The following is a 15,413-nucleotide window of genomic DNA, read 5'->3' as shown; positions in this document are numbered from 1 at the left end:
GTGTGAAACTTCCCATTGACAACTAGGCTTACAGCCTGCTATCCAGGAAAAAACAGGTTCTTCTTTCCTGTGCAGTCAGTTACAGCTACAACTCTGATATGAAGTTAATCAACTGATAATACCTTAATTTCAGTATCAAGTGACAGTACAGGTAAGGAAAAAAAGCTGACAGAGCTTTTGCAAACTTTAGAGTTTTGTCCCAGTGTATGTGACATAAGTATTCTTTCCTCTGTAAAGCTAGGTATTGATTAGGTAGGAGAATTCTATCTAAAATTGTCCTTGAATTTGGAAAAACATTTTTACTCAGGACTTTAGCATAAGTAAAGGACAAGAAAAATATGTGCTAGCTTCACTGTACTTAGTTTCAGTGATTTCTCATGTTCCTTTGGACTCTACGGTTCTATGAGAGTCCAAGGAGTATCTGATAGCTGCATTACAGAGGTAATAGAGTTGCTTGAAGTTTCCCCTGGGCAGCGAGGTATTGAGGAGTTCCCATTCTGAATGGCAATGGGTTTTTTTTGTTTTTTTTTGAAAAGGACACTTGGAAGTCCCCTGGATTGAAATGCCTCTCCAGAGGCAGTGAATTAGCATTCTTTTCACAAAATTTCCCTTTTCCACTTTTTTCAGGTTAATGATAAAAGGTATCCTCAGGCCAAACTGCTTTTGGGACAGATGGGGGCATTACATCCTGCCAATCGGCTAGCTGCTTATATCACAGGCAGGCTGCGACCCACAGTACTTGATATCTCAACCCTCAGTACTGTGATCTCCAAGGTAGCATCCAATGCTAAAGCAGCTGCTCCTGGGACACCATCAGTCCAGGTGCCCGCAGCATCACCTCCCAAAACTACATCTTCCACCAGCACTACTTCAACCCCCACTGTGACGACTCTGAAAGCTCATGTCCCAGCACAGAGACAGATAGGTAGGTTGGAACTTATTACTGTATTTTGAATTGCGTGAAGCTAAAAAAAAAAAAAAAAAAAAGCGAGTGTACAGCATTGCTGTTGATTTCTTTGCAACAGTGCCTGCTGCCTTTGGCTGAGTTGCCACCTAAACTGCCTCTGCAATAAATAACCTCTTTAAAGCAGAAAGTTTTGTTTTGACTTCAGAATAAGACTGCAAATGTTGACTTTCAGTTATTTTACTAATACTACTAGAGCGTATTTTCAAGAGACAAGGAAGAATGGATGCAGACAGTGCTAAACTTGGATTTTTGTTTTGAGTTTTCTTACTGTGATTTTTAATTGCTTTTCATCAAACATTGATTGAACTTAAAATGAAGGTTAAAGTAAAAGGATCACTCTAATCTGTGGTTCTTCACTGTTAGTTTTTTTGATGTCGCACTTACAATTGGAATTCATGTGACCAGCAAAGATGCATGAAGCAGCACAGTGAAAGACAAGATGGTCCAAATCTGGATTAGCAAAAGAACAGGTGTGCAGCCAATAACCACACTGACCTGTAATCTCATTGGATTTCACAAGCTAAACAGGGTTGGACTTAGTCAGCACTTTGAGTTAAAAAAAAAAAAAAAAAGGAATATCAGAAGAAGCATGTGGTACTTGTGTCTGAGTTGGTACTGAAATGGTTACCCAGCATGGCAAGAGAGGAAGTTGCTCTTAAATACTGTGTGTAGCATGAGGTTTAAAAAAATAATGTAAATGAAGATCTAGTGCCCATCCACCCATTCCCACATCTTCGTTAAAGATCTCAAGAAGTTTTGCAAGAGAAAAGGATGTTACCTGTGTCCTGGCAAAATGTTGATTTTGATGAATTTTTCTGTTTCTTTCTGCCTAGATGTTCCTTGCAGTGTATGGTTGTGTTGTTTTTCATTTCCTGTAATAAAACCTGTTGGGTTAGGTATTTATGCAGTATTGGAAAGGTGGCTGCATTTCATTGATGGGTGAAGCGATCATTGCATATGTGATTTAAATATTCTGGCACAGCCTGAGCTAAAGATGCTATCTATGCACAGAAATAACTACAATACATAAGTTGGGCTTGCCCAATAATTTCTGCATTGTTGTACTGTATATCCAGGTTCTACTCCTCATCTGTAGGCATCTGGAGTGTGATGGAGATACAGTATTCTGATCCCTGGAGAGCATGGGATGAGGGGAAGGAGCTTCCCAATAGTGGTTATTTCCAGTTGGTTGAATTTGTCCCATCCAGTCGTCAGCCGCACAGCTGTCACTGCGATGAGAAGGGGAAGTGGCAAACCTCTCTTCCCCCTTCCTCTGTGGCTGTGTAACACATGGATACAGTTGAAGGGGGATGAAAATCAAGAAGCAGTGAAAACAGGAAGATCATAAAAGCTGTTAGGGGAGAAATTTGACATATTTAGAAAGTAGTTTGAGCTCATGATTTTGCCTAGCAATTTGTTTGTTCCTAGTTTTATGATAATGTAATACCTCAAGACCTCATTCTGGCCAGGAGGAAATGTAATAGCATGCTGTAGAAGTAAAATAAAGCAAATATATTTCTAATATGTAAAGCATATTCAGGACTCCCATAAGGGTTTCAAGTTAATTAAAAGGTACTCTTAAGGAGAATGGAGGCCCAAATTCATGCTGAAATGACAGTTGTAGCACCTCATGAAAGGCAAAGAGGGAGTTACTAAAATTTTGACCTGCAAGTTTTTATTTGCAGCTGCTCGACCCTCTCCTGGTGGTGTGTTCACAAAGTTTGTGATGAACAAAGTTGGAGCTCTGCAGCAGAAGATTCCTGCAGTGAGCACTTGCCAGCCTCCATCAGGGCCGCCGCAGAAGTTCAATATCAAGCCAACACCAATAATGGTTGTTGCTCCTGTGGTTCCCTCACGGCCGTCTCCAGCTCAGTGCACTGTCTCTCCTGGGGTCACTACAGCCATCACCACTTCTCCCGTAACTGTAGAAAGCACCAGTGTGGCAGCATCTACTGTGACTGCTCCTAGCCAGACAAGAGCTAGTGAACCTGCCTCCGCTCCTCCTGCAATTACAGTTACAGGTGCTTCTGCAACACCTGGAATCAACACTTGTACTACTTCCTCGCCTGCCACTCCTACTGCCACTGTGAATATAACAAAAGCGACTGCCATTGCTGCACCGGTACCAACGGTAACACTCGCTACTGTAGTAACAACGCCAACAATTACTTGTCCTGTAGTCACAACATCCACTTCTACAGTTGTGCTAACAACTGCAGTAGCTACATCGGTGGTGACCACACCAACTTCCTCCATCAGCTCTGTTCCCATTATATTATCAGGAGTTAAGTCAACTCCCTCACTGGCTCCAAAAAGAGGTAAGGCTTGGGTGCTTTGGCCTATTCCTGCAGACGTTTGCTTTTTTCCTGCCTGGCTCATAGTTGGAACAGTCTGCAACTGTAAAACCTACTTTAAATATAGATACACTTGCCTCACCCTTATTTCCAAAATAGGATGAGAAATGTAATCTCTTGACTTGCTTGTTTTACTCCAGCCTAAGCCAGTAGAGAAGGAAAAAATGTAGCTGTGTAGTCAGTGATTGCTTTGAAATGAGCTGGAAGTCTTGCATCATTTCTTGTCCTGTAGAAATGTATAGTGCACTTACCGCTATGACTGCTGCAATTTCACTGTTGGCGTAGAATCGAATTAGGTACGGAATTACCATCTCATCTTTACATGGAGGTCTTCTGATTCGTGGTTGAGAAAGGTCGACAGAACTGCATGAAAAAGCATGTTCTGGCCTGGTTTGTTCAGTTCAGTGTGTGTTCTGTGAATAAACATATGAAGATACTGGTGTAATGTGCCTTCACGTGGTCAAAGATCTAGTTGCTTCCAAAACATCTGTGCTTGTTTTTTTAAGGATAATGTCTGATTTGTAAGATGTTTTCTTAAGCCGATTTTATGTAACTTTTCAAAACATTTCAGAAGATGCTGCTCCACAAGCTCTAAATAAGACGCCCCCAAAGATCTCTCCTGGAACAGAGAAACGTGCAGGACCTCGATTGCTGTTGATTCCAGTGCATCAGACGTCTCCTACTCTGCGACCATTAAACAACATGCAGCTTCCTCAGAGGCAGAGGATGATCCTTCAGCCTCTCAGGAGCCCTGGTGGTGTGAACTTGTTCAGACATCCTAACGGACAGATAATTCAGCTTGTCCCCCTGCATCAGTTTCGAGCTCCAGGTACCCAGCCCGGTACCCAGCCCAGTGCCCAGCCCAGTGTGCAGCCAGTGATGTTCCGCAATCCAGGTAAAAAGTCTGTTTTCTTTCTTGACTGAGTAGTGTCACCTAGAAATGCTGTGTAATATCACCTCTGGTACTCATTTCTCCTGTTAAAACCAATAGGGTCTAATTTGGTTCTGTGTAAGTAAAGAACATTAAGTGTAATTATTCAGATGTAATGCAACTAAAATACCCCGTGTCTAAGACACAGAAAGCACAGTTAGAGGCTAAGTTGCCAGCATTTGGGAGTTGGTGGGAACAAGTTCCACATGTGGCAAAGGAGATACACATGCTGTAATTATCATAACTTAAAGGAAGTTCTGTGGATGCAATAATTCAAAAATCACACTTGCTGGAGATGCTTTTAAAGAGACCAAGGTGTTATTTAATGTCTTGTTGGATGTGCTGCCTTATTTTTGTTTGGTTTTGCATTTTTAGCGCGTTTACAATAAATATTCAGATCAAGTGTTACACTAACAGTATAAAATCACTGGTCTTTTTCCTCTCTAGAGTGTGAGAGGAAACTGATTTTCAGCTTTTTCTTAGGGCCTGGTTGAAGGCAGGGCTGGGAGAGTTAGAAATTGCAGGTGTCCAGCAGAGAATAGGTAGGATGTTTGTTGAGAGTGCTGTTGTACGTACATATTTGCAAATAAAACATGTTTATAAATAAGTGATGCTTTGCATACACTTTATAGTAGATTTCTTTCTCTGTTCTCTTTTATGAAGAAGCATCTGGGGGAGATGGAGGCAGAGTGGTGTGGGAAATAGAGATGTGAGAGCAAGAGCAGTAGATGACAAAACTGGGGAGGAAGAGTGAAGATAATCCTGTGCCTTAGCTGAGGTCTGAGCATGAGGTGTGAAGAAGAATCAGCCAAAAAGTGCATTGAAGTTCCTTTCTGATCTGGGGTTTTTGCTGTTACCAGAGGCTAGCTGCCAGTGGTCATATTTTTCCTCTGTGTTTTAAATGGAATTCCCAGTTGGGAATCTAATAAAATGCACCAAGGAGTTCATTATGGTGAAAAAGATAGTGGTATAATCACATAATTTTGTCATAGTTTTTCTCTGCAGAAGTCTTTTTCTGGGAGTGAAAAAAATAATTAAGCAGTATTCTCTTCATTTAGTTAAGAAAAATCCACAGTTTCCCTTTTTTGCAGTAAATGGGAAAGAGTAAAATGAAGGGAATCTCAACTAAGTGCAGTGTTTTTTTTTTTTTCATTAAAAAAAAGCTAAAGCTTACTATTTAGTCTGTTAATTCTAGAGTAGCCACCTCATGTATTTTATTGGGGTGTTCTGTATGAAAATTCAACAGTTTATTTTTCTTTGCTGGCTACTTTTGGTACAGCATCAAATGCTAAAACTAAAAGAAAAAAATGATGTGGGGAAGTACACGCTGATATTTTCTTTCCTTTCCTTCACAGGATCTGTTGTAGGAATTCGGTTGCCTGCACCTGCTAAACCACCTGAGTCACCTCTATCTCCTCCTTCCTCTGTGTCTTCCACTTCTCCTGCTACAAATCCAGCTTCACAAACTGCAGGACCCAAGTTATCCCCTACGTCTAATCTAGTCACTCAAGCATCATCTGTTCTTCCTTCAGTAACAAGTTTTGTGTCACAAGCAGGCACTCTGACTCTGAGGATCTCTCCTCCTGCTGCTAGCAACGTGACAAATCAAACAGCCTCGGAGTCAAAAATAACGTGCAGCTCAGGTGTTCTGCCAGCTTCAACTGCTAATCTCATACCTTTACAATCTGGTAGCTTTGCTTTACTTCAGCTCCCAGGACAGAAGACTGTGCCAAACTCCATTCTTCACCATTTTGCATCTCTTCAGATGAAGAAGGATTCCAAGAAAATAAGCCAGAAAGATGACTCAGGTGCTGCTCAGCAGAAGGAGACGGAGAAGGCTTTGCGCTCAGAGGAAGTTGAAGTTACAGAGTCTGAGGTCACAGTGTCAGATAGCAAACAAGAAGAAAATGAGGTGTCAGTAAGCCAGCCAAATAATGTTGAAGAGCCAGTGTCTGGCACAGTCACACCTGGTAAAAATTCCACTGCGTTAGAGACAGTGGAAAAGGATTCTAAGGCACTTGAGAGCTCTTGTGATGAATCCTCTCTTCAGCATGATGTTTCCACAGATGTCATATCATCTGACCATTCGTACATCAGTGAAAAGCCAAATGATGAGGAAAATGAAGTAGTCACTGATGAGAAAGATGATTCTGTCCATTCTGAAACTGTAGTGGAGACTACTTCAACTAACTCTGAAACCATTTGTGGATCATCAGATCGGTCTGTAGCTGGTCCTCCGGATAGTGCACATCCACAGGGTCTGAGTAATCAGGAGACTGCACACTTGAAGAACCATGGTAAGGAACAAATGCCTGCTGAACAGGAAGAGAAACCAGTTAAAGCGCCGGAAGGAGATGCACAGGCACAGATGAAGGAGAGCAACAAGTCAAGTTCTGGGCAGTCCCAGAGTCAACAAGAGCAAGGTACACAGCTGGAGAACAAGAAGGAACAGAGAGGGACTGAACTGCCTCACAACAAAAAAGAATGCCAGGGTGATGCTGTACAGCCAGAAATGGAAAGAAAGCAGTACATGGGCTCTACGGAAGCAGAAAGCTTAGGAGCAAAAAAAGGAAGCAAGTCTGAAATGAGTTCTGCAAAAGAGCAGGGTAATACTTCAGGAGAAACAAAAGCAGCAAATACTGAGGAAGGCAAAACAAACACAGCCACACAGGAAAATAGTAACAACAAAGAACAAGGTGCTGTTGATTCTCAGGAAGAAATGAAAATGGTTAAAGACATTGTAATACATGCCAACAGTTCTTGGAGCAAAATATCCAGCATTGCACCTGCTTTAGAAAACAAAAGTGAGGCAGACAACAAAGCTGACAGATCAGATAAGGGTGACTTCCTGACACCAGAACAGAGGGCACAGGAACCCAAGCGTAACAAAAAGGGTGGTATGCCCCCTGTTGATACACCTGCAGATTATATGGAAGAGGAAGAATACGAAGATGATGACGAGGATGAAAAAACTGATGATTCTGCTGATGAGATTCTGGATGGTGCTTCTGATTTCCCAAGTGAAGAGGAAATAGATGTTGAAAAAGTGGTAAGTATTTAACTATTTATGAAGGGATTTTTTTTTTAATTGTCCAAATAACATGTCTAAACCCATGGATTTCAAAGAAACAGTATGATGTTTGTGTTTTGGGCTTTGGTTTCTTTAAAAAAAAAATCTTGATATGGGTTCAAAGCAAAAATGTTTCTTGTTTCTTCTTACTTACATATTTTTATAGGTAGCATTTTAGTGGCCTTTTAGAAACTGCTGCTCAGATGACGAGTTACATTGAAAAAGCTGTTAAAGAACTCTTCATATTGTCTTCCTACTGTATTGACTCAAGCAACTTGGTTCCTCCTAATATGACATACGATTCTAAAATGTAGTAGCTAGTCTAGCAGTTCTGCCATTTTGAGCTGTTTCCTTTTATCTAATTTTTGTAGCCCTTAATATTTAGCATTTGCTTTTGGAAGGAATGTTTGAATTGCTCCTTAAACTCCTCTTGAAGTTTAGCAATAAATTTATGTAGTGTTGAAAGCTGTTGTTCCATCTTCAGTAGAAAGGCTGCAGAAGTCACAAAATAAAGGGTAATATAGGTAAGATGTCTTTAGATTTTAATGCTCGTAGAATTTCCATCAAATTTCACCCAGAAGTTAAAAGAAAACAATCCTACATGTAACTATTTCATATATTTCTGATATATCGGTATATGACTTAAGAAACAGTGCGTTGTTACTAAAAAAAATGTGAAGGTGTGATTTTTTAAGTGATGCAAATGAACATAAAAAATATTTTCTTGGGATGAGATAGAAGTGGAAAGAGAAGGGTAAAACTGGAGAAAAAGTGAAGAGCAAATGAATTAAAATAGGAGAGATTATGTTAGTGTCTTCAGAATTTTTAAAAAATAGTGAATTCCTTTAGCCCTTTTCTATTAATTCCTCTCTCCTAGTTGGAAACCCAATTTGACTTCTTCCTCTTCTAACCATATCCAGATTAACTCAGTTAAGACAGCAACCCTGGCTTTTAGAGAATACATTGTATTTAACTTTTAGAAAAATTGACTAATCAGTTGATATTCCAGGTCACTAATTTCAGGCAAGATGATAACATTGCAGCTGCATGACGGTGAGGAAAATTAAAGCAGCTGTGATTTGTGGAAGCTCTTGCAAGTTACAAAACTGAGCTGTTGCTGTCTTGTTTACAGATACACAGTTAGTATGTGCCAAATGCCTGATAAACTTTTCAGACAGGGTAGTCTTAAGAATCTGTGGGTTTACCGGCAGAAGATAATAATAGGTCTTGGTCACAGAGTAGCCTGTTATCAGGGTTGATGTTTTAAAGACTTTTCTTCTATCCTGCAAAAGGATGATTAATTATCGGAGCTTCTAAGAAGCATTTGTTTTGCAAGTAATTTGCTTTGCAGGTTTTAGAAATGATTAATTCAGTTTGGTAAACCCTGTAAGGCTATGTCTTCAATATAAGCTTACAGAAACTTGACTAAGCTACCTTTGTTTCTGGAGTTGCAAAGCTGAGGAACAAGGTCTTGAAGAGGACTTTAAAACCGGTCTGGAATTTGGGTGAATTCTTGGTTCATTAGTGTGTGCTGCCTGCAGGTTGAGTTAGCATGTCAAATGTCTAATAGAGAATTCAGTCTTAAGTCTAAATATGTAAGGCTCTAGTCTTTTTCACTGGGAGATGCCTTGAAAATAAGGAGCTTGTTGGTAAGATCATGTTTTTCTCAAAGAGGCTTGAAGCAGTTGGGAAGCCCTCAGTTTGAGAGGATTTTAGGTAAGCAGTTCTTTACTGAAGATCTTCAGTACGAAGATCTCTTCAGTAGATAGATCAACAGAATGAGGAAAGTACTTCTTGCTTGACTGCTCTCCTTCCTGTGCTCCTAAGGTCTGCTGGTTGTTTGTTATTTCATGAGGAGGGTGGCCCATTGCTATTACGATCCATTGCATATAAGAGGAAGAAACAGTGGATGTGTTGGTATCTGTCTTTGCTCTCTTCATGTTATGTCCTTGAGATACCAACTGCCTGAAATGCTCCAGCGCGCTATGGCTAGCAGAGCACTGAAGTTCAACACCCATTGATTTGCTTGCTTGGAATAGCTTGGGGTGCAGGCGCGTTGCTAGTGAGCGGCTCTCTCATTTTCTGGTTGGGATGTTTGTCTGATGAGTCAGCTGGGGAGCGAAGCAGGTTCTCTTTGTTTTTTTTTCCCCTTGAAACCTTGAGGTGATCCTTACTGTTTCCTTTCACTCCCTCCCTTAAGTAATGATAGCCCTTACAATTAGGGAATTATGGTTGGAGCCAAGGAGTAATGAGCTTTTCTGGTCAAAATTAATGGAGGAATTAGCATACTAAATGTATATGATCATGGAGAAATAGAAGTTTGTGTGGAAAATGAATAGGATCAGGATGCAGACTGTTAGCGTGTACAGCCTGGCAGTTGTTATTAGTGGCCTGAAAACACTTAACTAAAGTAGGAACAGAGTATGAGAGAGGATTATTTTTGAGCCTTTTTCATCTGTGTCTGTGGCACTGCTTCTAAGATCACTGTGGCTGAAGGACATCAGAAGAGTTGGAGCTGTTCAGTTCTATGAATTATTCTCAAGCTTTGTGATGAATATGACTTGATGATTGGCAAGCGTAGAGAAGATTTCTAAGGAGCACTTTACAGATCTGGACAAACAGCTCCCTCAACAAAAAATTACAGTAATTAGAGGAGGCAGTCCCATAACAATGAATTGCTAACAATTGTTAGGCAGCATTTACCCTGATCCTAATGGTTGCAAGGACCCCGTATTGTATTCAGAGGAGCAGTCCACTACAAAGGACTACAGATGCCTAAGTGCAGTCCTTGTTAATGAGAAGACAGCTTTTCAAACTGCTTCAGTGCTCCTTTGGGAGAGAGGTGCCAGGGTCTTTCCCTTTCAAGGGAGAAGTACGCTAGAATACTGTTATCCAAAGTGGAGATCAACCTGAGGATCTTCAACTGGAGACCTTCAGGCCATTCAGAAATAAATGGCTGAAGTACTCCTCTGACGAGAGGTTACGTATCCAAGAGCATTCTCATCATTGCAGTGAACCTCCTGACGTTTACCCGTGCTCGTTGGGAAGCTCTGGATAGTTGTGTTGTAGCAGGTGCTTGTTCTTTGGCTCAGGCTTCTTATCCCCTCTTTCCAAGTTGTATTAAATATCAGCTCGTTTTGCATAAGAAGTCTTACTGGGGAGGCACTGCGGGAAAGGGAGAAAACGCTTATGGAATTTCCTAGAAAACTCCCAACAGAGGCAGGTTGTTTAGCAGGCCTTTTGAATAGTAGAGAACCCTCAGGTTATCACAGAACTTCAGGTAGTGCCTGAAGCAATGGTAAGAATATGCTTTGCTTAGACCATTTGCACTCTTCTATCAGCATAGTGCTTACAAGACAGGCAGCACTGGTATTGTCTGTCAGGCTGGGTGAAGTCAGTCCGTACAAACAGATTGCTAGCAAAGTTTTCCTGTTTCATTACACTGGTACCAACAGAGAAGCGAAGTGTGAATGCATGGCCGCTAACACTCTTATTTGGTGGAAATACTAGTGACAACTCTCACTAGTTTGGAGTCTGGACTGGTCTTAGTTACTCAGGAAATAGACATTGAAAAAAACAACCAACCAGCCAAAATATGTCCAGTGAGTCACGATAATTGCTACTGACCAGTATAGTAGTAGTTACTGTGGGTTTGGCTTTTTTTTTGTTGTTTTGTTTTGTTTTATTTTAAATACTTTACTCCATGTGGTTTTCACTGCAGTGGTGACTTACTTGTTTTGCATGATGATGCTCTTCGCATCAACTTCTTACTTGGAGCTAAGTTCGTGTACTTAAGAGACTCCTGTACACTCCTCCTCCATTCATCAAAAAGAGAAGCTCCTTAAAATGGTATCTTTGCCCTTTTGCACTTCCTCCCTTGAACTGCATCAAGAAAAGCCTAGATCCTCTGGGGTTTGGTGATATGAATAAAGTCTTTTTAGTATATCTGTGTAAGCAAACTAATCGATGTCAGAGCAAGTTCAAGTGGATGGTCTGGGATGTGATGTTAAACTCTTGTTCTTCAAGGCATGAGATTTGCACACACAGTGCCTGTTGGGAATGGCTGCTTGGCCTGGGCTGTCACAAACTGAATAGTTCACATGAGTACTTGGTGGCATGAGCCAAAACCACGTCAGGGGTTGTTTTTGTAGTTTAATGCTACAGATAATAGAGTCGTATAGCCTTCTTTAATTTGCTAGTCTAAACATAGCTGCTGTGTCTGGCAAGTTTCTTGCTTTCAGTGTTGTTGAAACTTTGTGGTTTTCAATCCTTCTTTTTCTGAGCTGAAAGTTAAAATTATGACGAACCATTATGAATGTTTATAACACTGTAAGTTTAATAAGGTTCAAGTGACGTATTTGTGGGTGATGTAAGTTTTAACAACCTCTAACGTGTTCTGAGCTTTTGATACAGACCACATGTGAGATCTGCAGACACTGCAGAGGGCAGGGCCGATCCAGAAACAAGGCATCTCCCAGGGTAATCTGTACACACATCTGTTGTTACCTGCCCTCCTTCTTTCTCATCTCTGTCACTGAAGACCCTCTGCCGTCAGGCAGTTTGCTCTTTGGGAACCAGCAGTAGGGATGTAGACTTAAGGAACAAACAGATGAAGAAGAGAGTGCTCAGAAACAGGCACTGAAGTGCGGAGAGGGGAAGAATGCTGACATTTCTGTAGCGACTTTGGGTTTTCATTTTAGTGCAGGATTGTTCCTTTTGTGTCCTCATTCCTTAGGGTATTTTACAAGCTCAAAGGCATTTGGAAGTCTTATAATTACTGGAGTGTGTTAAGGATAACTTCCTAGAACAGGTGATAGAAAGCCCAACCAGAAGAGATGCATTGCTGGGCTTGTTGCTCACCAATGCAGAAGAAATTAAAAGAGAGGTCAAGGTACGGTTTTAAACTTAGAGAGTGTAGATTTAAAGTAGGTATTAGAAATTCCTTACTGTGAGGGTGGTGAGACACAGGAACAGGTTGCCCAGAGAGGTTGTAGTTGCCCCATCCCTGGAAGCATTCAAGGCCAGGTTGGATGGGCCTTTGAGCGACCAGGTGTCCCTGCCCATGGTAGGGGGGTTGGAAATGGGTGGTCTTTAAGATCCCTTCCAACCCAACCCATTCCGTGATTCTGCAAACTGCAGGACTGTGGAAGAACTGGCATCAGAGGGGTGGGGCTTCCACAAGCACTTCAGAAGTTGAAACGTGACAAGAAGTCATGCTAAGCTATGGATAGGGGTGGCCTATGAAGGGTTGGCAAGATTTGTGTAGGTATAGCAGGTCTCATGGCCTAACTTAAATGGACTTCAGAGGTCCTGTGCAGTTGTGATACTTTCCCTTTTATCAGGAAGTCAGAAAAAGATGAAGGTAAAGGGGAAAGATTTACCATCCTGAAGCATTTTCCCTCTGTTGTTAGGAGTCAGAAGGGAAATTAAGTGTTTCTTGTTTTACATCTGTCCACTTGCAGGATTTGTAAACTTCAAGATGTGAAGATCTTGGCGGGCAGTGACTTTTTGCCTTGACTTTTCACCTCATTCTTTTCACCTGTCTTCCATGAAAAATATACCATGCCTCAGGCTTTGAGTACCATTTTTTTAGTATGGTAACAAGTTCCACCATGAGAACAGCTCTAGCTGGGTAATAACTTACCAAACGTTTGATTACCCCAGGGTAACCTGTCAGTGCTCAAAAGCTTTACCAGGATGGTGTTTCTAGCAGAAGTTAATTTCCTGTTTCTTCTAGCTGGATCCTAGCATCTTCAGAAGTACCCTGCGGTATGCCCTTCCCTGCAGTGAAATGGTGCCTAGGTGTACGTTAGGCAGAGTCCTTCCCTCTTAAGTGAAACTGTTTGCATCTCGTGCGTGTCGAATCACAGCAGTGATACTCTATGAAATGGGAAAGCTAGAGAGGATACCAGGAGGCTTCCAGCAACAGGGGAAGCTTTATGCATGACCAAGGAGAGCAAGAAAGAGTAAGAAGTGCTCTGTGTATCATGAGATAAAACTGTGTTGTTGTAAAATGTGGCCTGTTAAAATGAAGTTAAACCTCTCACACTTCTAATGTTTTCAATGTAATGTCATTTAGTTCAGTAGTTCTGTAATTTAAATAGCATTTTTGTTTGTGTAATTTTTTGTCCAGCCAGTTCTTTCCTCTGGCTTTATGATGGTGAGCTTTTCTTTTTCTCATCAGGCCCAGGGGAGAATAAAAATAAAAGCTGCGGAAGCAGCTATGCTGCGTGTTCACATCTCCTGTTGGAGCTCCACAGAAGCTCTACTTCTGAGGAGACGGTGTAATTTCAGTATCTTCCAACGTGTTAATTGTTTGGTTTTTTCTTTGCTTGTCCTTCCCTCCCCTATTCCCAATTAGTAGACCTTAATTTCAGTTTCAAGTTCATCTTCTCCTATTCTGTGACCTTGTACAAGTGAGTCACTTGGCTCTTCGGTGGGGAAGCTGGATATGTAGTTCTGGCTTGCTACAGAAATGACTTAAAGGCAAATTGGATGCATCTGCCTTAAGAACGAAATGACTTGTTTTGAACAAATAAAAAAATTAAAAATGGTGGTTCTTGTTCACTGAAACTGGATATTGAAGTGTGAGGAGTTACTGAAAAATTGCTGTCTGTGTGGATAAATGATACTCTTCTAGTGAGATTTTTGTATAGAAGAACTTAAAGTTTCTGGAAGCACACAGACCCACTCAAGAGACATGAAACTAAGCTGCGTCCTGTTCACTGCCAGTGTTTTTAAGTTGTTGAAATACCTATGCTGAAATGCAATGAAGTTTTAACCTTGGTCACAATTTCCATGGATGAGTTCTATATCTAGACTGCAGGCAGTGTTTGGTGGGGCCTCCCTAGGTCCCGGGCATACAGTGTCTTGGGCAGCAGTGGTAACGTGCAGCTCCTGACTGGCCTCTCAAGTTCAAAGTGGTGTACTGCTTCCTTGGTAAAGACGGTTCTTTTTCTCTGTGCTCTGCTTGGTCCTAGTACTAACAAGTCTTGCTTTGTGGGTGGATACTTAAAACCTGGAAGAAGTAAGAATTTTATGGGCTTTTATGCATAGAGAGAAACAGTAATTCCTTAAGCTTCTGCCAGTGCCAGTACCATGCTTCCACATTCAGATGAGAATTTGGTTTACCTCCATGCTGCTCCCTTTATAACAGGAACTGTCACAGCATTGTACAGATGTGTAGCTGCTCTGTGAAAAAAGTTGCAAAAATACCCAGTACTAATAATAAAAGAACTTCTTTCTGAGTACTGAACCCACCAGGTACCAAAGGTGCTTTCATAGGCAGAGACAAACAGCGTCTTTAAATTTAGTCAGTGCTTTGGAAAAGAGATTTTTGAAAGAACGTGTGAGATTGTTCTCTAAGGCTAGTCATTTCTCACCTACCTTCACTCTCCTTGCTCTTCTCTGGTTCAAAAGGTAAGATGTTTTACAAGCATAGAGATTGGTGACTGGGGAGTGCGCACAGCAGCATGTAAAAGCAACAATGCTTTTCTGTTCGGATCTGGAACAGCTATAGCTGCTAAACTGAGCATCACTTTTCTTTCCTTCAGCAGTAATATCTTGATACTTCTTCAGTACAGGAGGGGGTGTCAGCTTCTCCAGAAGTGAGTAGTTTAGAAGTTTATAACTCCTTCTACGTAGGTCTTATACTGCCAACACTTAGTACAACTCCTCATGACATCATCAGTAGAAGGTGATGGAAGATTTGGGAATATTTGAGAGTGATTTTATGGCAGAGGATGTTACGTGGCCTCATTCAGTTTAAAAGACTAGAAGATTCTACAGGTAGTCGTGTGTATATACGTAGACACCATTATATATGTACTCTTTATATATACACACACACTATATGTACTTTACTAAAGGCTACATTCCCAGCATAGCCTTCAGTAAAGGAGGGCAAACTTAATTTTTAAAACTGATGCTGTTTTCTGTGGCTTCTATCACACAGCCATGGGAGATGATGTGTTACACAAGTTTGGTTTTTTTTAAAAAAAATGATGATTTTCTCTGGCAGCATTATTGACAATAGCTGTCACTGTAATGTGGTGTCAATAACTAAGGAGGCAGTTTTCTTGTTGTTCTTTG

General features: G+C 41.1%; 1 protein-coding gene across 18 annotated transcripts in view; it reads left to right on the top strand.

The window, feature by feature from the left end:
* The window catches only part of MGA (MAX dimerization protein MGA), a 66,199-nt gene that overhangs the window by 34,233 nt on the left and 16,553 nt on the right, over positions 1 to 15,413 (top strand). For 15 of the 18 annotated variants that reach the window (XR_010831775.1, XM_066997806.1, XM_066997805.1 and 12 more), the window contains 4 exons: positions 628 to 925; positions 2,653 to 3,285; positions 3,893 to 4,216; positions 5,608 to 7,301. Coding sequence is in view for 17 of the 18 variants with exons in the window: in XM_066997806.1 (XP_066853907.1) it covers positions 628 to 925; positions 2,653 to 3,285; positions 3,893 to 4,216; positions 5,608 to 7,301 (2,949 nt within the window). In the remaining variant the exon portion in view is untranslated. The remainder of the gene's footprint in view (positions 1 to 627; positions 926 to 2,652; positions 3,286 to 3,892; positions 4,217 to 5,607; positions 7,302 to 15,413) is intronic. The other 3 variants (XM_066997796.1, XM_048065065.2, XM_066997804.1) reach the window with 2 other exon arrangements.

Source organism: Anser cygnoides, chromosome 5, assembly GCF_040182565.1.
Source record: "Anser cygnoides isolate HZ-2024a breed goose chromosome 5, Taihu_goose_T2T_genome, whole genome shotgun sequence".
Taxonomy (NCBI): Eukaryota; Metazoa; Chordata; class Aves; order Anseriformes; family Anatidae; genus Anser; species Anser cygnoides.
This window is presented reverse-complemented; position numbering and strand designations above follow the sequence as displayed.